This window comes from Pelophylax lessonae, assembly GCF_965119305.1.
Source record: "Pelophylax lessonae genome assembly, chromosome: 11".
Taxonomy (NCBI): Eukaryota; Metazoa; Chordata; class Amphibia; order Anura; family Ranidae; genus Pelophylax; species Pelophylax lessonae.
Genome location: NC_138778.1, coordinates 162797314 through 162823943, shown reverse-complemented (window position 1 = coordinate 162823943; position 26630 = coordinate 162797314). Strand labels below are relative to the sequence as shown.

Below are 26630 nucleotides of genomic sequence, written 5' to 3'. Positions count from 1 at the left end.
GCGTGGGAGGAGAGGGAGGCACGGGTGGGACAACAAAGGTAGGCGCCAATCTGTTAGGAGGCCTCCGCAGACTCTCCTTAAAGGAAGGTCTCTCCCTGAGTCTGGTGTCAATCAAAATCAAGAAAGAAATAAGAGACTCGAGCTCCACTGGTAGGTCCTTAGCTGCAACCTCATCCTTCAAGGCATCCGAGAGACCATGAGAGAAAGCAGCGACCAGAGCCTCATTATTCCAGCCCACCTCTGCTGCCAGGGTACGAAACTCAATGGCGTATTCAGCTACGGATCGTGAACCCTGTCTGATGGACATAAGGAGCTTCGCAGCAGAGGCAGCACGAGCCGGCACATCGAATACCTTCCGAAGAGAAGCAACAAAACCGGAAAACTCGGCAACCACCGGATTGTTGTTCTCCCATAAAGGGCTGGCCCAGGCCAAGGCCTTGTCCGAGAGCAGCGAGATTAAGAAGCCCACCTTTGATCTCTCAGTAGGAAAGGCATGTGGCAGCAACTCGAAATAAATGCCCACCTGGTTAAGGAAACCTCGGCACTGAGTTGGCTCTCCCCCAAAGCGCTGTGGAAGGGGGGCAGAACCGGACATACCCCGAAACACCGCAGGCGCAACAACAGGTGTCGGGGTAGACTCTGGCGCAACAACCGGAGCGGCAGTAGGAGCGGACCCAGGAGCGACAACCGACCCATCGGCAACGGGAGCGAAATGAACCGTGCGTTCAAGCAGGGTTTGCAACGCCACGGCGAACTGACCCAACAGGTGATCCTGCTGATCAAGTCTGGCAACCAGCGTGGGTAGTGAGGATGGCCCTGCACCGTCAGAATTCGTGGCCTGTGGTACCGTGCGTTCAAGCAGGGTTTGCAACGCCACGGCGAACCGACCCAACAGGTGATCCTGCTGATCAAGTCTGGCAACCAGCGTGGGTAGCGAGGATGGCCCTGTACCGTCAGAATTCATGGCTTGGTCCTAATGTCACGGAACCATGAACCAGACATACAACAACAGATAAGTGAACATAAGAAAGCTTTATTGAAAAACAAGCTATAAAGCAAAAGTCCAAATGGATGGCGAAACCGATGCAGAGTCTTTGCGAAGCCAGGGGTCAGGAGCCAGCAGGGTAGTCAGACGAAGCCAGGATCAGGAACCAGCAGGGTAGTCAGACGAAGCCAGGATCAGGAACCAACAGGGTAGTCAGACGAAGCCAGGAACAGGAACCAGAAGTAGCAGCAGTCTTAGTAGCATGTGAACACAGGAGGACCAAGCAGGGAACTGAAGCCACAGACCTCCTATATATATGAGCTAGGTATCCAGCTCCTCCCAGTGGGAAGGAGGAGCCGCAGGGTGGGAGGCTACAAGAAACCCAGAAACCAAGATGGCCGCCAGCACATGTCAAACGAAGGAGAACAGCAAGAAGGTAAGACCATGACAGTGCCCAAACGAGACCAGACCACCAGGTTTTGCGTAGACTATCAGAAACTGAATGCGATCACAGTTTTTGATGCCTACCCAATGCCCAGGGTCGATGAATTGTTGGACAAGCTGGCTGGTGCCCACTATCTAACAATCATGGACCTAAGCCGAGGATACTGGCAGATCCCTCTTACCGCTGAGGCTCGAGAGAGGTCTGCCTTCATCACCCCCTTTGGTCTCTTTGAATTCAATGTGATGCCATTCGGTATGAAAAATGCTCCAGCCACATTCCAAAGGGTCGTGAACGGTCTGCTGGAAGGGATGGAACACTGTGCGGTGGCCTATCTAGACGATATTGCTGTATTCAGTGCAACTTGGGAGGAACACTTAGAACATCTCACAAAAGTCTTGGATAAGATCACCGCAGCCGGGCCTGACGATTAAGCCCAACAAATGTCAGGTCGGCATGACAAAGGTACATTATCTGGGACATGTAGTGGGGGGAGGCATGGTCCAGCCTGAAACCGGGAAGGTAGATGCCATCATCTCCTGGCCCATTCCCCAAACAAAGAAGCAGGTCATGTCCTTCCTGGGGACTGCGGGGTACTATCGGAAGTTTGTTCCTAACTACAGTGCCCTGGCCAAACCCTTGACGGACTTGACCAAGAAAAAGCTGCCAAAGCAAGTTTGCTGGACAGCAGACTGTGAACAGGCGTTTGCAGGTCTTAAACAGGCTCTGGCCAATGCTCCCGTACTGCAGGCCCCAGACTTCCGCCGCAGGTTTGTGGTTCAGACAGACGCCTCGGCCTATGGCCTAGGGGCTGTGCTGAGCCAGGTGAACCTGGCTGGGGAGGAGCACCCTGTTCTGTATCTCAGCCGAAAGCTGCTGCCCAGGGAGGTGGCCTATGCCACCATAGAGAAGGAGTGTTTGGCAATTGTTTGGGCTTTACAAAAGTTGCAGCACTATCTCTATGGCCGTGAATTCACGGTGATCACGGACCACAACCCCCTTAGCTGGTTGCACAGAGCTGCTGGGGACAATGGGAAACTGTTGCGCTGGAGCCTAGTTCTGCAACAGTACAATTTCACCATTCAGCACAGGAAAGGAAGCAATCATGGGAATGCCGATGGTCTGTCCCGCCAGGCGGAACCTTCCATGTAGACGCGTTAGCTGACCCGTTTAGGCTCAGCTGTGCGTCATCTAGAAGAGGGGAGATGTAACATAAATATCAGATATGGAATAGCTTTGCATTAGCGAAATATGAAATATGTAGTGGATTGTAGATGTAGTGTCATTTTGGGTTAATTAATGTATTATCACACACATGTCCTGATAGTAGCATTTGAAAGAACACAGCTGGTCTCTCTGGGATAGAGTTGACACCTGGTTGCCAATTAAGGTCCCCCATGCAATTGAACAAAAATTGTCACCTTCCAAGAAGCCTCAAAAGAGACTGCTAGTCATTTTGGCTGCGGAAAGCATCAGGAGGCGGCCATAGGCTCCAAACAGTCTACAAGCATGGAGTGATACCATCAGATCAAAGGAATGTATGTTATCTCTCATAAAAGTTAAAATATTAGTGGCAGAGAGATGAAAATAATTCCTTCTTGTGGCTCACATATGGGACTTCGAATACATATAAATTTGTGTCTGTGGCATGGGTGGAGTCCTGGAGAATTGCACAAAACCGTTGTATGGAGCCTGATTGCGATAGGCAAGCAGTGTTTGATACTGTCGCGATCAGACCGATGCGCTGGTGTCAGAACTCCTATCCCTGGTCCAGTGGTCAGCGCCATTCTGGGCCAATTCGGCTCTGGTCAGTTCAGAACACAGGACTTTGGGTGGGCTGACCTGGGGGCAACCCCTTGTGGTTGACTGGGTAAGGGCTAAAGTCCAGCCCACATCAATATTCCAATAAATTGGGAAAGCTGAGATTTGCACATGGTTCTTCCTTGAAGCCAGTTCTGAACTGAGGAGTTCCTGCACAATTTCCGGTATGCTTCTGCCAACGAGATAACCTTAGGTAAAGTTTATTTCTGTGTTATTCCCTTTTATTTTCATAGCAAATTGCCAATTGTGTGTCTTCTTATCTTTTTGTGTATTTTTTGTAACTGCTTTTGTTTTGTATATATTTTTTATGCACTGCCCACTTTTCAGGATATTAAATTATAAAATTAATAAGTGACTTCTGTGTACTAAGCTAGGACTCATACCTCTAGAGAGATTTTTGTTTGAATTTTAGTGCCTAAATCGCTTGAAATACGCTAAATGCCAATCTGTATGCAATTGCACTGTGTGTTGGCAGCTTGCATGCAGATTGTACACCAGACGGAGATCTGCGTGTGTGTGGTGTCCCAGCAGACCAGTTTGCGGACAAACTGTTGGGTGGTGGCAGGCTATCGTTTGTGGTGTGCGGGTGTGGGGACAGTGGGAAGAGTGATTAGCACAGGGGTTCTGGCTTGCAGGATAGCTGGAGGAATCCTAGTAGTGTGTGGTAATTGCTAGACTGCTCCCCCACCATAAGAGTGCACCAGATTGTATGTAAGATTTGTATCTGCCTGTGTGTGGTCAGCCAGCTGGATTGGAGTGGAGTCTCCCTCTAGTGGTGACCGAAGGCAGTACAGGCTGTGAAAGTATTGCAGCCAATCTAATTACTTAGTAGGAATTTTCATTAATCTGTTATCCCCTTATACTCCCCAAGTCACGATTCACCGCGTCCCGGTTAGCTAGTCGCCGTGGGCGTGGTCAAATCGTGACACTGATAATTTGCCCTGAATAGACAAAGTAACATATTTCCAGGAATACATATAAATTAATTATTTGATAAAGTCTGCAATGCTCAATAGTTTAGAGTAATCCAGCATATTTCTGACTAAAAATGAACCCTTTATTAGAGTGTAACGCAAACCTTTAAAAACCGTACAATGATTACTAATATAGAAAACAACATTTTATATACACCATTTTTTTTTATTATTACCACCAATTGGCTGCTGGTAATTTGATTTGGATTATTAAACACCAGTGCACTTGTGTGTATACTGAAAATCAGGGTGTGGAGGGATGGAGTGTGGAGGGTTGGCCCTCTCACCACCCATCCACACAAAACACCCCCCACGGGGGAAATCAACATTGTAAATGGAGGGTGTTTTCCAAATTTATCAAATATTACCACAGCGCATACAGTGTATCCCACATCATATGAGAAAGACAAAAAAAAGTGTTGAATAACAAGTGTATACAATAAAACTACTAATTAGTCAAAAATATTCCAAAAATATTCCAAATTGAAATATTTTACAAGCTCAAAAATGATTAATTCCATAATCACCCATCTTCCAATAAAGTGCTTAGTGCTCAATAGTTCATAAACAAAGTGCTGAAGTGCTCCAGATGAACATGCCATGAAGTGTGACACATGGCATGTGACACACACCTCTCTTGTGCCTCTCTTGTGCCCCTACTCACCAGAGAAAATGGACCCTCAGCTTTTCAGTCTGGGGGTCAAGCTCGCTTGTATCTGGTGAGCGGATACCACAGATCTTCTCTCTCTTTATGTGCCTCCAACAGGCTGGTTCTATATGTAGCTAGCGCTATACTTGTTGCTCGTTTTCCACCAGGCTCAATAGAAGGAGAGAACTCTCATAGTGTAGTATTTCCAATTTATTAACATGCAAAGTTAAAATTGCACAGTATCCGTCAGAATATTGCTTTTCAAAGAACAGGGCTCATCCGGGTTCACCACGGCTCGGCATGTGTTCCACGGGTGGCGGAGTTGATGTAGTTCCTTAGCGAACCGAAAATTGCTAATTCACCTTATACACACAGGGAAGAGTATTAGAGTAATAAAAAGAAAAAACTTCACTTCCGCCAACCATGCCGCGGCGAACCTGGATGAGCTATGTATTTTGCAAAGCGATACTCTGTTGGATACTCTGTAAGTGTAATTTTAATTTTTGCGTATTAATAAGTTGGAAATACAGCACTATGAGAGTTCTCTCCTTCTATTGAGCAGTGCAAAATGAGCAACAATTATAGCGATAGCTACATAAAGATCCAGCATGTTGGAGGCATATAAATAGAGAGAACCGCCTCACCAAATAAAAGCGAGCTTGACCCCCAGACTGAAAAGCTGAGGGTCCATTTTCTCTGATGAGTAGGGGCACAAGAGAGGTGTGTGCCACATTTCATGGCATGTTTATCTGGAGCACTTCAGCACTTTGTTTATGAACTTTTGAGTTCCGAGCACTTTATTGGAAGATAGACGATTATGGAATGAATCACTTTTGAGTTTGGAACATATTTAAATTTTGATTTTTTTGGACTAATTCGTCGTTTTACTGTATACACTTATTCAACACTTTATTTGATGTTGTCTTTTGTCATATGATGTAGGATACACTGTCTGCGCTGAGGTAATATTTGATATTTTTGCATAAGTGGCATAGCACTTGTTAAGCAGCAGCTACAGGAGATTGGATGTACCAAGTTTAACACATAGCGTGAGTTTTTGAATTTTGGTTTTGTTTTCCAAATTGAACTAACAGTAAGGAGGTCTTAAAACGGCATTGGTATATACCAGGAGTGCATTATGTACAGAGTGCAGGGTACATTAGTGTGCTACATACAGAGTGCATAGTTCGGGAGTGAGCTGCGTACAGACTGCAGAACTTAGGAACTTGCTGTGTACAGAGTGCAGTGTTCAGAAGTGTGCTACATACACAGTGCAGGATTCCGGAATGAGCTTCATACCGAGTGCAGAGTTCAGGAGTAAGCTATGTACAGAGTACAGGGTTCATAAGTGTGCTACACGCAGAGTTCTGGGTTCAGGAATGTACTGTGTACAGAGTGCAGCGTTCAGTAGTGCACTATGTACAGAATGAAGGGTTCAGGAATATTGTACATACAGAGTGCAGGGTTAAAAAGTGCACTCTGTACAGAGTGCGGGGGTTCAGATGTGTGCTCCATACAGAGGGCAGGGTTCAGGAGTTCACTACGTACACAGTGCATAGGTCAGGAATGCACTACATACAGACTACAAGTAAGAATGTTGTTTGCTCCAATTCCAACAGGTTAATTTTCCCTTTTGTCAGAAGACAGATATTTTAATATTGTGTTCCTCTGGTATGATAATAAAAAAATATAGTAAAAACATTAAACAAACTCTTAAATTATAGCTATAAATCTCAGACTTAACTCCACCTGTCTCTGCTTTTAAATGCGATCCAGTATCAAACTACTACCCAATTTTAAAGAAATATTCTTGAAGTTAGTTATTAAACATTATAAATAAGTACACAGAGATTTTAGGTTGGTAATATTGTAACATTCAATATTTTATTGAATTTTGCCACGTACAGTAACACCCACTTGGGTATAAAATGCTGGAAAGTCACTTGGGTGTTACTGTATGTTTTGACAATCATCTCTTCTCTAAGAAGTCTACATTTCTCCATTGAAGAAAATGTCAACCCACCAGGAATCCCATGGGACTTCAACATCAAGCAGACAAAGTGAAGGCTGTGAAGATAGAGGTGATCAGCATACATCATCTGGTGTCCACAATGATGAGCACATTACTGGTCCTAGAAGTGATATCCAAAAGCAACCAAGTGCTATAGAAACTTCTGCTGGAAACTGTGGTGAGGAACACATTCATGGTGGCTCAGATCAAGAAAATAGGGAAACATCTAATAACATGAACAGAAGTGACCACAGAAGAAACGTAGTCTCTGGATCTGATCATGGTTCAGGAAATGACTCATTTGGAAATGAAAAAGGTAGTTCTAGTAGTGTCTCTGGTGGTGGTTATTCTGGTGTTCACTCAAGCAGTGAATCTAATGTAGGCTATGATAGCAGTTCCAGTGGACATGGTGGCATTTCCAATGCAGTGCAAAGTGGAGGTCAGGGTAGTAGCTCTGGGAGATATAAAGGTGACTCTAGTGGAGGTCATAGTGGAGAAAATGACAGTGGTTCTAGGAAACATGATGCTGTGCCCATGGGCGGACAAAGTGGAAGCAAGGGTGGCAGCTCTGATGGATATACAGGTGGCTCTAATGGAGGTCATAGTGGAGAAAATGATAGTGGTTCTAGAAGACATGATGATGTGTCCGTGGGTGGACAAAATGGAAGCAAGGGTAGCGGCTCTGGTGGTAAAACAGGTGTCTCTAGTGGAGGTCATAGTGGAGAATATGACCGTGGTTCTAGGAGACATGATGATGTGTCTATAGGTGAACAAAGTGGAAGCAAGTGTGGCATCTCTGGTGGATTTACAGGTGGCTCCAGTGGAGGTCATAGTGGAGAATATGACAGTGGCTCTAGGAGACATGATGCTGTGTCCATGGGTGGACAAAATGGAATCAATGGTGGCAGCTCTGGGGGATTTACAGATGTCTCTAGTGGAGGCCATAGTGCAGAATATGACAGTGGTTCTGGGAGACATGATGCTGTGTCTGTGGGCGGACAAAATGGAAGCAAGGGTGGCAGCTCTGGTGGATATGCAGGTGTCTCTAGTGGAGGTCATAGTGGAGAATATGACAGTGGTTCTAGGAGACATGATGCTGTGTCTATGGGTGAACAAAGTGGAAGCAAGGGGGGCATCTCTGGTAGAAATACAGGTGTCTCTAGTGGAGGTCATAGTGGAGAATATGACAGTGGTTCTAGGAGACATGATGCTGTGTCTATTGGCAAACAAAGCGGAAGCAAGGGTGGCAGCTCTGGTGGATATACAGGTGGCTCTAGTGGAGGCCATAGTGGAGAATATGACAGTGGTTCTAGGAGACATGATGATGTGTCTATAGGTGAACAAAGCGGAAGTAAGGGTGGCATCTCTGGTGGATTTACAGGTGGCTCCAGTGGAGGTCATAGTGGAGAATATGACAGTGGCTCTAGGAGACATGATGATGTGTCTATAGGTGAACAAAGCAGAAGTAAGGGTGGCCTCTCTGGTGGATTTACAGGTGGCTCCAGTGGAGGTCATAGTGGAGAATATGACAGTGGCTCTAGGAGACATGATGCTGTGTCCATGGACGGACAAAATGGAATCAAGGGTGGCAGCTCTGGGGGATTTACAGATGTTTCTAGTGAAGGCCATAGTGCAGAATATGACAGTGGTTCTGGGAGACATGATGCTGTGTCTGTGGGCGGACAAAATGGAAGCAAGGGTGGCAGCTCTGGTAGAAATACAGGTGTCTCTAGTGGAGGTCATAGTGGAGAATATGACAGTGGTTCTAGGAGACATGATGCTGTGTCTATTGGCAAACAAAGCGGAAGCAAGGGTGGCAGCCCTGGTGGATATACAGGTGGCTCTAGTGGAGGCCATAGTGGAGAATATGACAGTGGTTCTAGAAGACATGATGCTGTGTCCATGGGTGGACAAAGTGGAAGCAAGGGTGGCATCTCTAGTAGATATACAGGTGTCTCTAGTGGAGGTCATAGTGAAGAATATGACAGTGGTTCTAGGAGACATGATGCTGTGTCCATGGGCAGACAAAGTGGAAGCAAGGGTGGCAGCTCTGGTGGATATACAGAAGGCTCTAGTGGAGTTCAAAGTGGAGAATATGACAGTTGTTCTAAGAGTCATGATGCTGTGTCTATGGGCAGACAAAGTAGAAGCAAGGGTGGCAGCTCTGGTGGATATACAGGTGGTTCTAGTGAAAGTCATAGTGAAGGCCATGGTGGAGACAATGGCTCCAGGGAATATGCTGGTGCTTCTAGGGGTGTGCAAGGCGGAAGCCATGGCGGCAGCTCAGGTGGATATACAAGTGGTTCTTCCACTGGAGTTCAAAGTGGAGACTATGACAGTGGTTCTAGAAGACATGATGCTGTGTCCAAGGGTGGACAAAGTGGAAGCAAAAGTGGACATACAGATGGCTCTGGTGGAGGTCATAGTGGAGACTATGACAGTAGTTCTAGGAGACATGTTGCTGTGTCAAGTGGAGGCCAAATTGGGAGCCGGGGTGGCAGCTATGATGGAAATAGAGATGGCTCTAATGGATGGCAACATGGAGGCCATGACAATGGTTCTGGGGGATATGCTGGCGCTTCTAGGGATATGCAGGGTGGAAGTCATGGTGGCAGCTCTGGTGGATATACAAGTGGTTCTTCCAGCAGAGTGCAAAGTGGAAGCTATGGAGATAGCTCCAGAGGACATAAAGGCAGTTCTAGAAATGTTCAAAGTGGAGGCCATGTTGGTAGCTCTAGAGGATCTACTGGTTTAGGGGGTGGTCATTCTGGTGGACAGAACGGAGGCCATAGTGGTAGTTTTAGCAGCAGGTCAACAGGAGGATATTCTAGCAGAGGTTCAGCTAACCATCAAGGCTCTGGTGGAGTCTGTGGAGGAAATTCAGGGCAAAGAGGAGGCTTTAGCAATTGTTCCCTTGGAGAAGTTAGTCTTTATCAAGCTGGAGGAAAGGAAACCATGCAGAATCTTAACTCTCGCTTGGCTACCTATATGGACAGAGTGCATGCTCTAGAAGACTCTAATGCAGATCTTGAAGTTAAGATAAGAAACTGGTATGACACCCATAAACTTCAAAAAGTTGATTACACCAAATATTACAAGACCATTGAAGAACTAAAAAATAAGGTAAGCCTGTAAACTTATACCTATTGAATTTGTATAGAAGAAACATATTTCTATTGGTCAAATCCTATTATCATAAAAGAGGAAGACAACTGTTCAGGGCTGCTAGATGTGTGTTGCTAAAGACAGCTGTACGTTAGTGGTGGAGATATGAATTATAATGAAAAAAACATGAGACTTAAATACACATTGTGAAATTTTAAATATATAGTTACAAATATATACTTATGCAGATCCACAATTGCTCTGCAGGACAGTTGCAGGCACCTCCTAGGCCTAAAAAAACACAATAATGTAGTAAGAGTAATGATATACTAACAGCCAATACGCTATAATGCTAAGGTGATGTAAGGCGTATTTCCTGTGATTATCAAATCAGCTTTCTTGCATTACAAACTAAAGGTGAGACTGATAGTATGTTAACTTTCCACACATTTGCCACAGTATTCACCTGCATTATTTTGCATACAGTTTTTTATTTTCTAAATGTATAATTTGAAATCCAGGTCTATTTTGTTTTCCCCTATATTCTTACAGATATTATCTTCTATTTTGGATAATAATAATCTAACTGTGGAAAATGACAATTCTCGACTGGCTGTGGATAATTTTAAAGCGAAGTAAGTAAAAAAAAAGTGTACACGGTTATAAAATTCCTGTGAAAGTGAATGTGATCTCATTCAATAACTAAATGCTGTTCCAATTTATGTAAACCCTAAATCTAACAAAAAAATTCTGTTGAATATGTCTAACAAAACTGTGTACAAGGCATAATGTCAAATGAGCTAAAAAATACATTTCCAACTCCTAACTAGTGTTGAGCGAACACGGACTGTATTATTCGTGTTCGTACCGAATAATTGGATTTTTTGTACCCGAACACGGACACGGACACTTTACTGTATGTTCGGGTAAAAATCCGTGTTCGGTCGTTTTATTTCCGGGTTTTGCATGCTTTGGCGCTCTTTTCATGGCGGGCTTTCAACAGCCAATCAACAATCGTTTAACTGGTGTGCCTTAAGCCATCCCAGCCATGCCTGCAAATGTCTCAGTAGCTGTGATTGGCCGTCTGAAGCATGTGACCAAGTCTTTATAAGTTCGAGGCAGCCGCAGCGGCGTCATTATGCTGCTTAGATTCAGGGACAGAGCACACATCAACGTGCTGGCTGCTGATTAGGGAAAGATAGGCAGGAAAAAACCATTTGTGTCCGGATAGAATTGAGGGACAGGTCGGAGTGTTTAGGCAGGGCGAGTTGTAGGCATTTTAGGGATAGAGTCTGCTGAATTATAGGGTCAGTGTCTTCTACAAACTACAATCGATATTGCTGTGTGGGGGGTGGGGTCTGCACTCAATCCTGATCTACGATCTCTTCTCAATCCTGTTAGGGACAGAGTCTGCTGAATTTTAGGGAAACTGTGTTCTACAAACTACAATCGATATTGCTGTGTGGTGTGGGATTGGAGATAGGCAGGTGTCAGTGATCCACATCCATTTTTCTGTGTGTGAGCTGCAGTGAACACAATCTTTTTGGGCTGCAGTGAACACAATCTTTTTGGGCTGCAGTGAACACAATCTTTTTGGGCTGCAGTGAACACAATCTTTTTGGGGTGCAGTGAACAAAATCTTTTTGGGGTGCAGTGAACACAATCCTTTTTGGTGTGCAGTGAACACAATCTTTGTGGGGTGCAGTAAACAAAATCCTTTGTGGGGTGCAGTGAACACAATCTTTTTGGGGTGCAGTGAACAAAATCCTTTTTGGGGTGCAGTGAACAACATCCTTTTTGGGGTGCAGTGAACACAATCTTTTTGGGGTGCAGTGAACAAAATCCTTTGTGGGGTGCAGTGAACACAATCTTTTTGGGGTGCAGTGAACACAATCTTTTTGGGGTGGAGTGAACAACATCCTTTTTGGGGTGCAGTGAACAAAATCCTTTTTGGGGTGCAGTGAACAAAATCATTTTTGGGGTGCAGTGAACACAATCTTTTTGGGGTGCAGTGAACACAATCTTTGTGGGGTGCAGTGAACACAATCTTTTTGGGGTGGAGTGAACAACATCCTTTTTGGGGTGCAGTGAACAACATCCTTTTTGGGGTGCAGTGAACACAATCTTTTTGGGGTGCAGTGAACACAATCTTTGTGGGGTACAGTGAACAGAATCTTTGTGGGGTGCAGTGAACACAATCTTTGGGGGGTACAGTGAACACAATCTTTGTGAGGTGCAGTGAACACAATCTTTGTGGGGTGCAGTGAACACAATCATTGTGGGGTGCAGTGAACTCAATCTTTGTGGGGTACAGTGAACACAATCTCATACTTCTGAAGGTTTGAGGGTGCTGCCTGTTCCATACTCCCCCTACTCCTCATCTAGCCTTTTAGGGGTACAAACAATAGTAATTGGGGCCTAGTGTGATTGTGTACGTGTGATATACATACACTTTTTTGGGATCATATTTTCTATTCCGCTATTTAATCAAAAACCTTTGGGGATCAGTTAAATTGGGGGATAGTCTGTGTTGGTACGTGTGAGAGAGATCCACCTTTCCAAGTTGTTGGGGTTCATCTCATACTTCTGAAGGTTTGAGGGTGCTGCCTGTTCCATACTCCCCCTACTCCTAGCCTTTTAGGGGTACAAACAATAGTAATTGGGGCCTAGTGTGGTTGTGTACGTGTGATATACATACACTTTTTTGGGATCATATTTTCTATTCCGCTATTTAATCAAAAACCTTTGGGGATCAGTTAAATTGGGGGATAGTCTGTGTTGGTACGTGTGAGAGAGATCCACCTTTCCAAGTTGTTGGGGTTCATCTCTTACTTCTGAAGGTTTGAGGGTGCTGCCTGTTCCATACTCCCCCTACTCCTAGCCTTTTAGGGGTACAAACAATAGTAATTGGGGCCTAGTGTGGTTGTGTACGTGTGATATACATACACTTTTTTGGGATCATATTTTCTATTCCGCTATTTAATCAAAAACCTTTGGGGATCAGTTAAATTGGGGGATAGTCTGTGTTGGTACGTGTGAGAGAGATCCACCTTTCCAAGTTATTGGGGTTCATCTCATACTTCTGAAGGTTTGAGGGTGCTGCCTGTTCCATACTCCCCCTACTCCTAGCCTTTTAGGGGTACAAACAATAGTAATTGGGGCCTAGTGTGGTTGTGTACGTGTGATATACATACACTTTTTTGGGATCATATTTTCTATTCCGCTATTTAATCAAAAACCTTTGGGGATCAGTTAAATTGGGGGATAGTCTGTGTTGGTAGGTGTGAGAGAGATCCACCTTTCCAAGTTGTTGGGGTTCATCTCATACTTCTGAAGGTTTGAGGGTGCTGCCTGTTCCATACTCCCCCTACTCCTCATCTAGCCTTTTAGGGGTACAAACAATAGTAATTGGGGCCTAGTGTGGTTGTGTACGTGTGATATACATACACTTTTTTGGGATCATATTTTCTATTCCGCTATTTAATCAAAAACCTTTGGGGATCAGTTAAATTGGGGGATAGTCTGTGTTGGTACGTGTGAGAGAGATCCACCTTTCCAAGTTGTTGGGGTTCATCTCATACTTCTGAAGGTTTGAGGGTGCTGCCTGTTCCATACTCCCCCTACTCCTAGCCTTTTAGGGGTACAAACAATAGTAATTGGGGCCTAGTGTGGTTGTGTACGTGTGATATACATACACTTTTTTGGGATCATATTTTCTATTCCGCTATTTAATCAAAAACCTTTGGGGATCAGTTAAATTGGGGGATAGTCTGTGTTGGTACGTGTGAGAGAGATCCACCTTTCCAAGTTGTTGGGGTTCATCTCATACTTCTGAAGGTTTGAGGGTGCTGCCTGTTCCATACTCCCCCTACTCCTAGCCTTTTAGGGGTACAAACAATAGTAATTGGGGCCTAGTGTGGTTGTGTACGTGTGATATACATACACTTTTTTGGGATCATATTTTCTATTCCGCTATTTAATCAAAAACCTTTGGGGATCAGTTAAATTGGGGGATAGTCTGTGTTGGTACGTGTGAGAGAGATCCACCTTTCCAAGTTGTTGGGGTTCATCTCATACTTCTGAAGGTTTGAGGGTGCTGCCTGTTCCATACTCCCCCTACTCCTAGCCTTTTAGGGGTACAAACAATAGTAATTGGGGCCTAGTGTGGTTGTGTACGTGTGATATACATACACTTTTTTGGGATCATATTTTCTATTCCGCTATTTAATCAAAAACCTTTGGGGATCAGTTAAATTGGGGGATAGTCTGTGTTGGTACGTGTGAGAGAGATCCACCTTTCCAAGTTGTTGGGGTTCATCTCATACTTCTGAAGGTTTGAGGGTGCTGCCTGTTCCATACTCCCCCTACTCCTAGCCTTTTAGGGGTACAAACAATAGTAATTGGGGCCTAGTGTGGTTGTGTACGTGTGATATACATACACTTTTTTGGGATCATATTTTCTATTCCGCTATTTAATCAAAAACCTTTGGGGATCAGTTAAATTGGGGGATAGTCTGTGTTGGTACGTGTGAGAGAGATCCACCTTTCCAAGTTGTTGGGGTTCATCTCATACTTCTGAAGGTTTGAGGGTGCTGCCTGTTCCATACTCCCCCTACTCCTAGCCTTTTAGGGGTACAAACAATAGTAATTGGGGCCTAGTGTGGTTGTGTACGTGTGATATACATACACTTTTTTGGGATCATATTTTCTATTCCGCTATTTAATCAAAAACCTTTGGGGATCAGTTAAATTGGGGGATAGTCTGTGTTGGTACGTGTGAGAGAGATCCACCTTTCCAAGTTGTTGGGGTTCATCTCATACTTCTGAAGGTTTGAGGGTGCTGCCTGTTCCATACTCCCCCTACTCCTAGCCTTTTAGGGGTACAAACAATAGTAATTGGGGCCTAGTGTGGTTGTGTAGGTGTGATATACATACACTTTTTTGGGATCATATTTTCTATTCCGCTATTTAATCAAAAACCTTTGGGGATCAGTTAAATTGGGGGATAGTCTGTGTTGGTACGTGTGAGAGAGATCCACCTTTCCAAGTTGTTGGGGTTCATCTCATACTTCTGAAGGTTTGAGGGTGCTGCCTGTTCCATACTCCCCCTACTCCTCATCTAGCCTTTTAGGGGTACAAACAATAGTAATTGGGGCCTAGTGTGGTTGTGTACGTGTGATATACATACACTTTTTTTGGATCATATTTTCTATTCCGCTATTCAATAAAAACCTTTGAGGATCAATTGAATTGCGGGATAGTCTGTGTCGGTACGTGTGAGAGAGATCCACCTTTCCAAGTTGTTGGGGTTCATCTCATACTTCTGAAGGTTTGAGGGTGCTGCCTGTTCCATACTCCCCCTACTCCTCATCTAGCCTTTTAGGGGTACAAACAATAGTAATTGGGGCCTAGTGTGGTTGTGTACGTGTGATATACATACACTTTTTTTGGATCATATTTTCTATTCCGCTATTCAATAAAAACCTTTCTAGGGCAAGATCTTAAATTACAGAAATATGAGGAGACCGTCAAATAAGGGCCGTGGCCTGGGTCGTGGTGCTGCTGGTAGAGCTCCTGTTGCAAGGAGAGGACATGGTCGATCTGTGCCAGCTACACGCACAAGTGAAACACCTTCCTCAAGTGTGAGTAGGCGACAGAACCTGCATCAGTATTTGGTAGGGCATCAAACGCCCCTAGAAGTGATGAGGCCAGAACAAGTTGAGGCGATAGTAGATTGGTTTGCTGCTGACAGTGCCTCCAGTTCCTTCACATTGTCTCCCACCCAGTCTACTGCAGAAAGGTCAGAGTTGGCACCTGCAGCCAATGTCCAACCGTCTTTCACCTCACCCCCTTGCAAATCAGGCCAGCAGTCTGAGCCCCAAGCCATACAGCAGTCTCTTATTCTTTTTGAGGACTCTGTCAGCAGGGTTTCCCAGGGCCATCCACCTAGCCCTGCCCCAGAAGTGGAAGAGATTGAGTGCAGCGATGCCCAACCACTTATTTCTCAAGATGAGTACATGCAAGGATCATCGCAGCACGTCTCCGATGATGACGAAACGCAGGTGCCAACTGCTGCGGCGTTCAGCATTGTGGAGACCGACAAGGAGGGCAGGGGTGAAGACTGGGTGGAAGATGATGTGGAGGACGATGAGGTCCTCGACCCCACATGGAATGAACGTCATGCAGGTGACCTGAGTAGTTTGGAGGAAGAGGCGGTGGTCGCACAGAGCCACCAGCACAGCAGAAGAGGGAGCAGGGTGCAGAAGCGGAGCGGCCGTGCCCTAGACACTACGCCCGCTACTGCCCAACACAGCAAGGGAACGAGCGCACCAAAGTCAGCTCAAAGGAGTTCTCTAGCGTGGAAGTTCTTTAGAAAATGTGCTGATGACAGGACACGAGTGGTTTGCACCCTGTGCAATCAGAGCTTGGAGCGAGGCATGAACCTTCTCAACCTGAGCACAACCTGCATGATCAGGCATCTAAGTGCAAAGCACGAGCTGCAGTGGAGTACACACCTTCAAAACCAAGAAACGTCTCTGGCTCATCCTGCTTCCTCTTCTGCTGCAGTCTCGGCCGCTCCAGCCACATCTGTAGTGATACCGGCACCTGCCACCCCGCAAACAGACGATCTGTCAGCAACACCACCACTTGGGTCACCAACAACCATCTCCACAATGTCCCGTGGAAGCGTTCAGCTTTCCATCTCCCAAACACTTGAGAGGAAGAGGAAGTACCCCCCTACCCACCCGCGATCCCTGGCCCTGAATGCCAGCATTTCAAAATTATTGGCCTTTGAAATGCTGTCATTCCGTCTGGTGGAGACGCACAGTTTTAAAAACCTTATGTCGGTGGCTGTCCCACAGTACGTCGTGCCCAGCCGCCACTACTTTTCCAGGCAAGCCATCCCTTCCCTGCACAACCAAGTGGGGGAAAATATCAGGTGTGCACTGCGCAACGCCATCTGTGCCAAGGTCCACCTAACTACGGATACGTGGACCAGTAAGCACGGTCAGGGGCGTTATATCTCCCTAACGGCACACTGGGTAAATGCAGTGGCGGATGGGCCTGAGGCGGATAGCAATTTGGCGCATGTCCTTCCACCACCGAGGATTGCAGGGCGCTTCAGTTTGCCTCCTGTTCGTAACTCCTCCTACTCCGCTTCCTCATCCTCTACCGCCTCCTCATCCGGACAGCGTAACACCTTCACCACCAACTTCAGCACGGCCAGGGGTAAACGACAGCAGGCAGTTTTACAACTTGCCTGTTTGGGGGACAAACCACACACCGCGCAGGAGTTGTGGAGGAGCATGGAACAGCAGACAAATGAGTGGTTGCTGCCAGCGAGCCTCAAGCCCGGCCTGGTGGTGTGTGATAACGGGCGAAATCTCATAGCAGCTCTGGGCCTAGCCGGTTTGACGCACATCCCTTGCCTGGCGCATGTGCTGAATTTGGTGGTGCAGAGGTTCCTTAAAAACTACCCCGATATGTCAGAGCTGCTGCAGAAAGTGCGGGCCGTTTGTGCGCACTTTCGGCGTTCTCACCCTGCTGCTGCTCGCCTGGCAGCGCTGCAGCGTAACTTCGGCCTTCCCGCTCACCGCCTCATATGTGACGTGCCCACAAGGTGGAACTCCACCTTGCACATGCTGGAAAGACTGTGCGAGCAGCAGCAGGCCATAGTGGAGTTTCAGCTGCAGCACGCACGCGTGAGTCGCTCTGCGGAACAGCACCACTTCACCACCAATAACTGGGCCTCCATGCGAGACCTGTGTGCCTTGTTGCGCTGTTTTGAGTACTCCACCAACATGGCCAGTGGCAATGACGCCGTTCTCAGCTTAACTATCCCACTTCTATGCCTCCTTGAAAAAACAATTCGGGCGATGATGGAAGAGGATGTGGCACAGGATGAGGAGGAGGAGGAGGATGAAGAGGTAACATTTCCAAGGCTTTCAGGGCAGTCATTCGCAAGGGGCTCCGAGGGTGGGTTCCTGCACACGCAAACGCCAGGGACGCAATTGTCCAGCAGGGGCACAGTTCTGGAGGATGAGGAGGATGAGGAGGAGGAGGAGCTGGAGGAGGAGATGGAACCATGTTCACAGCAGGGTGGCACCCAGGCCAGCTCATGGCCATCACTGGTGCGTGGCTGGGGGGATACAGAGGACACGGACGATACACCTCCCACAGAGGACAGCCTTTCGTCGCCTCTGGGCAGCCTGGCACACATGAGCGATTACATGCTGCAGTGTCTCCACAACGACCGCCGAGTTGCCCACATTCTAACTTGTGCTGATTACTGGGTGGCCACGCTGCTGGATCCCCGTTACAAGGACAACGTACCGTCCTTAATTCACTCACTGGAGCGCGATCGCAAGATGCGCGAGTACAAGCGCACGCTGGTAGACGCCATGCTGCTGGCATTCCCATCTGACAGCGGGGCCACAGTGGAAGCACAAGGCAGAGGAGGAGGAGGAGGAGGTCGCCAACGCAACCAGGGCACCGCCAGCACCTCAGAAGGCAGGGTTAGCATGGCCGAAATGTGGAAAAGCTTTGTCAGCACGCCACAACAAACAGCAGCACCAGCAGCTCAGATGGAACGTCTTAGCAGGAGGCAGCATTTTACCAACATGGTGGAGCAGTATGTGTGCACACGCCTACATGTAGTGAATGACGGGTCTGCCCCCTTCAACTTCTGGGTCTCCAAATTGGGCACATGGCCTGAGCTTGCCCTTTACGCCTTGGAGGTGCTGGCGTGCCCTGCAGCCAGTGTATTATCTGAACGGGTATTTAGCACGGCTGGGGGCGTTATAACAGACAAGCGCAGCCGCCTGTCCAGAGACAATGTGGACAAGCTCACGTTCATTAAAATGAACCAGGCATGGATCCCACGGGACTTTTCCGTACCTTATGCAGAATAGCAATGGATACCGACCTTACCCACCCATTGTTCCATTTTTGCTCTTTCTCACTCTTTTGGGGTGTACCCTCATTTAAAATTTTTGAAAAGAAGCAGTGTTGGCTACCTCGTCCTCCTCCTCAGGGCCAGATTAATGTAGGGGCTATTGGAGCTGCAGCTCCAGGCCCCTACCTTTTATATAGGCCCCGGGTTGGCCATATTCACTGTTACCGCTCTTCTGTCACTTGTAAACACAGAAGTCTGGCTTCTATGCTCGCTTCCCCAGGCAGCACCCTCAGAACCTCCCCACACAGCGTGAAGGCCGGACAAGGAGGGACAGTTGGCGATGCATGGATGTGTTTATGGGCTTCAGAGACAGCATCCCATGTTGAATTAGGCATGCATGGCTGCACCCTTCCTCCTCTGGGTGCATGGCAAGGCACGGCCCTTAAGGCCCTTCAAAATCCTCAGCACCAAGCCCATGATGCTGTTAATCCGGCCCTGGTCCTCCTCCACCGCCGCTTCCACCTACACCGCCCATAGGTGTGCGCAGCCTATTGCATTAAGGTGTGCACCCCAAAGTTGAAATACACATGCATGTGTTTGCCAGCAGGGAGAGTAATGTATCGGGGCCATGTACCTGTAGGCAAGGAGAAATAGAGCAGAGCAGGTCCCAGGGAGATCTTTCCCATCTCCTCACTGGCAATGCTATGTGCCCTAGGTGATTAGGGTGTGCCCAGGCACACCCAGCACACCCTGTGCGCACGCCTATGTCACCGCCACATCCACCACCACCTCAACCTCCCTCCTACTCCATATGGGCCTCGTCCTTCAGAGATGAAGAAGAACATTGTTTTATTTTTCTGTTTTTTTTTTGTTGTTTTAAGTTATTTCCCTATCCACATTTGTTTGCAGAGCACTTGCCATGCTCTTAATTACGTTTTGCTGCCATTTGCAGCACTCTAGCCCTTTCCTTTGGTGTTTTAGAGCCATTTTAGTGCCTTAAAGTTCGGGTCCCCATTGACTTCAATGGGGTTCGGTGTCCGGGAAAAGTTCGGTAAAAGTCCGGGACACGGACCCGGACTTTTTTTTAAAGTTCGGCCGAACCCGTCGAACACGGACATCTAGGTGTTCGCTCAACCCTACTCCTAACCACTTCACAAAATGTTCACAGTGCATAGTTCCTCCTTTTAATGCAATCAAAACAGTAATAAAACAAAATGAATAAATAATGCAAAGCTGGTTAAAACCCATTTTCTAAGTACACAGCACCACCTGCTGGCAACTAATGGGAACTGCAGCTCCCAGAGTACAGTAAATGTGGAAATATTTGGAAAAGATTTACAAAATTTAATTCTGCACCAAATTGGGTGTAAGCCGAATACTTTTAGGGTGAAATAGAGTAGGTTTTGACCCCTTTCTGCTTCCTCTCTAGTTAATACTTTATATTGTCTTATGGAGAATCACTTGAAGGCCCATGACGAGGTTTGCGGAAAACTTCTAGCAAAGAATGCAAACTGCACAAAAAATGTGGTGGGGCTCAAAACCCTGCCCTACTCTACCCCCAAAAAATGATTAAGAATTGTATTCACTGCAAATGTTTGTGTGTTTAGTTTGGTAATACATTTTAGCCAAGGACATTAATGAGAGAAGTTTTACTTTTGTTCTATACTAGTATTGTATATTTCATAGTAGGGCTAATATTGCTTTGGAAATTGTTGTCATGGTCAGCAGTCCTGGCTACTAAAAGAATATTGCAGATAGAAAATGATCTCATCATCCATAAGAATGATGGTTTTTTCTTTCAGGTATGAAAGTGAACGCTGCCTGTTTCAAAATGTGGATGCCGAGATCTCTGGTTTACATAACGATTTGGATGACTTGACCTTTGATAAGTCCAATCTTGAAGCTCAGTTTAAGAGCCTAACTGAAGAACTTGCATACCGTAAGAAAACCCACGAAGAGGTAAGAAATGCATTAGCCACATCCATAGGCGTGTGCACAGGGTGTGCCAGGTGTGCCTAGGCACACCCTAATCCCCCATAGTTACCAACTGTCTTGAATGAAATGCACATTATCGGAACAAATCTCCTCCCCCTACCTCCTCCCCTAGCAGTTTCAGGCGCTCCTGGCTCTCAGGGGGACTGCAGGAACACCCCCAAGATGGATCCTGCCTCCTCCTTGCTTTCTTCTAGTACTGCAATTAAGTTTGAGTGAGCGGGATGGGGATGTGCCTGGCCTTGGAGATTGCGCCTGGCCTGGTGGTGTGCCACATCTATACTGAGCAGAAGAAGTCAGAGGGATTGTGTGCTAAAATGATTTACAGTATACATATATATATATATATATATATACACAAACACAAATGTTCGTTTGAGCTTTGGAGCGCACACCCTAATGCAATAGGCTGTGCACACCTATGGCCACATCAGATTTGGGTAGTATAGGCCAAACCAGTGGCATAATTAGAATTTATACTGCCATAGACATTTTAATTACATATCCTTCTTCTAGTGCTAACCCACCAAAGCTTTATAATAATATAGATCTGTGCATAAATGTAATAGTTGTTATTATTGCTGCTTTTAGAGAACACATGGAAGATAACACAAGTCATGTATTTATCATTGACATTAGTTATCCGTTGACTAACTTATGATTTCTAGGAGATGAAGGCCATGCAAGGTGTCTCTAGTGATGTGACAGTTGAGATGGACGCTGCTCCAGGATTCAACATTCTTAAAATCTTGAATGACACCAGGTCTCAGTATGAAGAGTTGGCAGAAGCAAATCGCAAAAAAGCTGAGGAAGAATACCAGCAACAGGTGACTTAACTCATAATATGTTTTCCTTAGACTAGAGAATGAAATGAAGACACATACTTTCTTTGGGGGAAAAAAAGTCATATTGTTGCGGTAATGGTCTTCCCATTTGTTTCACAGAAGAGAGTCTCCATTCAGCCCAGATGAAATGCTTATATGTCCTAAATTTCCCAATTTGTATTTAAACTGCCAAATTTTGCACCTTCTGTTTTAGATCAACGAGCTGAAAAGCGAGATATCTGATAGCAATGAACAAATTGAATCATTCAAGAATCAAGTTATGGAACTGAGACGCACTATGCAGAATTTGTCGATGGAACTGGAGACACAATATGCCATGGTACAGTATTAATCCCCGTGTTATATACATTTAGCACCCCCAACAGATTTTATACTTCTAATTAACCACTTACCGCAAACTGACGTATATATACGTCGGCAGACTTTGCGGGGGTATACCAGGATGGATGGTTAACAGCCGACGGTCGGCTTTCCGAGCTGCTCGATCGTTACCCGGGTGAGCGGGAGGGGACGTCCCCCCCTTCCCGCCGTCTTCCGAGAATTTGCTTGGGGCTCCCGTCCCACCGGGAGCCCCGAGCACTTAGCCAGCACGTCCGCCGGCTGGATGGAGTCCCGATCAAAGCCAGAAATGGCTTTGATCGGGTCTCCGATGACGTAACCTGGAGGCGGCGTCCATGACATCACTTCCGGGTTACTCTGCTGCAAAAGGCAGCAGATTTAAAAAACGGCTGTATGCAAAAATGCAGTTTTCAGCGTTTTGCATACATGAAAGTGTAGTGGAGGGGTCTAGGGTCTTTTAGACCCTCGATCCCTCCATAAAGAGTACCTGTTACTGCATATTGGTGTCACAAGGGATGTTTACATTGCTTGTGACAGCAAAAAATTGACGAGATTTTTTATTTTTTTTAAAAAACCTGTAATAAAGTTAAAAAAAATAAAATAAATAGGAAAAAAAAAAATTTAAGCCGCCCCTGTCACTGTTAGCTCGCGCACGAAAAAAAAGCGTATACAGAAGTCGAGCCGCGAATTAAATCACTATTCAAACCACACATGTGAGGTATCGCCGTGATCGCCAGAGCGTGAGCAATAATTTAAAGGAAAGAGCTGCACTCTAACTCTAAACTGGTAACCGTTAAAAAAATTTAAAGCGTCGCCTATTGAGATCTCTATTGACCGTAGTTTGTTGCCATCCCACAGGTGTGCGCAATTTTAAACCGTAACATGTTGGGTATCTATTTACTCAGCGTGACATCATCTTTCACAATATACAAAAAAAATGGGCTAACTTTACTGTTTAGTATCTTTTAAATGCAGTGAAATGTGATTTTTTTCAAAATTTTTCCAAAAAATTGGCGTTTTAAAGACTGCTGCGCAAATACCGCGTGACAAACAATATTGCAATGACTGACATTTTATTCTTCAGAGTCTTTGCTAAAAAATATATATATAATGTTTGGGGGTTCTAAGTAGTTTTCTAGGAAAAAATGCTGATTTTAACTATTAAACAAAAAGTGTCCGAAATAGGGCTGTGGCTTAAAGCGGAGTTCCACCCAAAAGTGGAACTTCCGCTTTAGGTATTCTAACCCCCTGACATGCCACATTTGGCATGCCATTTTTTTTTGGGGGGGGAGCGGGTACCTAGTTTTGACAGGTACCCGCTCCCACTTCCGCACGGAGCGTCGCGGCGCCCTGAACGGAAGTTCTCCTCTCCCCCTCCATCCCTGCAATCTTCTGGGACATGTCAGAGGTCCCAGAAGATTGCCGGCCAATCAAGACGCGCAGCGCAACTCGCGCATGCGCAGTGGGTACCCGGCTGTGAAGCCGCAAACTGTCACAGCCGGGTGCCCACAGCAGTGTTGCCGGCGACGAGGGAGAGGATCGAGGCTTCGGGCGGCCGCATCGCTGGACCGTTGGACAGGTGAGTGAAATGGCTGGAACTCCGCTTTAAGTGGTTAATACTGAAAACTCTATTTGGTTTTGGGATTATACCCTGGGTGTATTGGTAGTGGGCTGAGATGTTATTTCTCTGCAACAAAAAGTCATAAATGTTCCCTCAAATAAATAGAAAACCTCCTTGGAGAAGGCACTGGCAGAGACAGAAGGTCGATACTATGATGAGCTGAGTGAAATTCAAGACAAGGTTATGGTCTTGGAGGATCAGCTGTGTGAGCTCCGTTATGAACTGGAAACCCAGTCACGAGAGTACAAGCTTCTGCTGGACATCAGAAACAAGCTGGAGAATGAGATAGACATTTACCACAAGCTTCTAGAAGAAGAAGAAGAACGGTAGGTGTATTACAAGGATTTCTATTTTAATTTTTGCAAAAAAAACCATCCAATTTACTTGTTGTGATTGCCTGGACACCTAAAATGCCATTCAGAAAGATGTACTTGCAAATATTTAAGGGATGAAGTGATGATTGGTGTTTCCACCATCCCCATTTAGCAGTAGTCACTTTTCTGATGAATATTGGCTAAAGACAATTACACCAATATCTTCAGAGAGCTTTATTTCTGCTATATAGTATTATTGCTAAATATTTGAATTGATTTTAAACAATGTGTACATCTAAATTTCAGCAATGTCAATTTGTTATTTTTTTGTGCAGAGGTTCAAAGCATGGTAATGGTTATGGTAACGGTAATGATAATGGTCATGGCAATGGTAACTATTCATCAAGACAAGGAGGAAGGTCAGATTCATCTTCAGTCTCCGGTAAGTAGAGAAAAATGTAGCATAATCATTTTTTTTTACTACACTAATGTATGGATGGAAATCATATCAAGGACCTGCACCCCTATGTACTTGATGTCACTACACATCCATTGTACCCACAGTGTTGATCTATATATTATCAGCTCTGTTGGCTGGCACCTCCAGCATGAACCACAGCCAATCACTTCAGCATGAGCCAAGGCAGCTAATCATATTCATTTCACAGAGACAGAAATAAATGGGTTTTGCGATCTAATGTAACAGATCATCTGAGTCAGTAAACTCTTCCCATTCAAGCACCAAGAAATACTTAGCACACAGCAGCAACATCTACTAAGCTCCATCTTTGGTGACTTATGCCTATAGGCAGCTAAAGGGTCAGTCCAACCAAATTTCACTTTTGGATGGTTGCTGGCAGGCTGACTCGCTCTGTTGTAATATATCTCTGGAGACTCTGATGGAAAGAGTCCCATGATTCCATTTGGGCCAAAATGCAGTCACCATGACCCGTTCTGGGGTGTATAGAGGTGCTAGTTTTAAAAAGACTGTTAACAATATTTGACCTCTATTCTGCTGCATACTCACCTTGGCCTGAGTGTTGCAAACCCCTGCACTGATAGCATGCAGTCTTGCACCAAAAGCTTGTGTGTGGCAATCTGGGCACCAGAACACTCTAATACTCTAATCTGAAATATTGCTTTTGGATCAGCACTTTAAAATATTCAGGTCATGAATATTGGTCTTTGATTGGTTTCCTTGGGTTTCTGTATGCCACTATTCCTTTTACTTTAGATCAGACACTAATAAGCAATTAAAGTACAACTGTAGGAAAAGCTTTTTTTTTTTTTTTTTTTTAATTTTGGATAGAGTAAGAAAGGGTTACAACCCCTGTTAATTTTTTTTTTTTGCCATCCGATTGGGGACCTTTACTTTTCATCCCATAGCCGAACTAGGAAGTAAGATGAAATGAATGCAAATCAAGATAATCTGTTGAGGTCCACAAGGTCACCCATTGGAAGATTTACCCTCTTCAAATTATTGTTCTGGGGACATCCCAAAATGTGGGATTTTCTTATCCCTTCATTTTGTGATGGTAACAGTAAACAGGACAAATATGGCACTTTTCCACTGCAAGTACCGGCTCGGCTCCACTCGGACCTGCTTGGCCCTGCTTGGCTCTGTTGGTTTTCCACTGCATGGTACCGCATGTTACGGTGTTGGAACGGTTCGGTACGGTTCGGTACCGTTTGCTTTTCCACTAAAGTAAAGTGGGTGGGATAACAATGATTCTCTGACCAATCAGTGGCTAGTATTGACAAGCAGTCAAGGCTGCATGCAAAGGATTGTGGGATATGGTACCGGTACGGCCCTCTTGGAACCACAACTGAGGTGGTACTGTTTAAGCGAGCCGTACAGTGCGGTACCAGCAGTGGAAAAGCACAAAAGCAAGCCGAACCATTTGGTTCCATGGAGTGGAAAAGGGCCTATAGAGAGGGTGAATCTGCCTAACAGGGAAGAGGTAGGGAGGGGGGGGGCAAAAGAAGAACTAGAAAAACAGATGTCCCAATCCACCTCCACTCTGTCCAAAACTTAAAAATATGTTTTGCCTTTAGTTATACTTTTCTCTTTCCTATTCTCAGATCACAGAAGAAGCCGGGCAGGGTCCGCAATTACTGATGACAGAATGGATGGCAGAAATTTCTCAACCAATGTGAATGAGATCCATCAGCAGAAATAAATCAGAAAGATCCAGTTGCTATTTTACTTTTGGTACACAACGGCTTAAAATATCAACCTGTTAGCAATTAGAATTCTTTCAGGTCACAGTAAACCACACACTGGTGGGAATATTCTGTTCTCCAAAGAGACAGCTTTCTAATGGGATGTTAAGGATTACATAGGAGAAATGATCTATCAATACCTGGCAGTAAAAGAGGCCTAACAAAAGAAACAGGTTCACTTTAAAAAAAAATTAGGTTAAAGGAACTATTTGTTTGCCTATCCTAACCGATAAGATCTATCTTTTAATTTTGCTGTTTCAATTGAAATGAAAGGGGGATTCTGATTGGTCAACAAAAAAAATTGAATTTGTCAAAATGTGTAGAGCCGTTTCATTCCTCTATCTAATATCCCAATAAATCTTTAGTTATATGTGCGCTCTCAAAAATTATTTTCCTACCACATTTGTGGAGGG

At 45.4% G+C, this 26630-nt stretch overlaps 1 protein-coding gene across 1 annotated transcript; it reads left to right on the top strand.

Moving 5' to 3' along the window:
- Nucleotides 1–6882: 6882 nt before the first annotated feature.
- Nucleotides 6883–26174, top strand: LOC309567458 (uncharacterized protein; the record flags this gene model as incomplete). Its single annotated transcript, XM_082272847.1, has 9 exons — nucleotides 6883–8956; nucleotides 9401–10005; nucleotides 10540–10622; nucleotides 20686–20842; nucleotides 21544–21702; nucleotides 21914–22039; nucleotides 23786–24006; nucleotides 24330–24436; nucleotides 26077–26174. The coding sequence occupies 9 exons, from the start codon at nucleotides 6883–6885 to the stop codon at nucleotides 26172–26174; spliced, it is 3630 nt and encodes a 1209-aa protein (XP_082128973.1).
- Nucleotides 26175–26630: the final 456 nt, after the last annotated feature.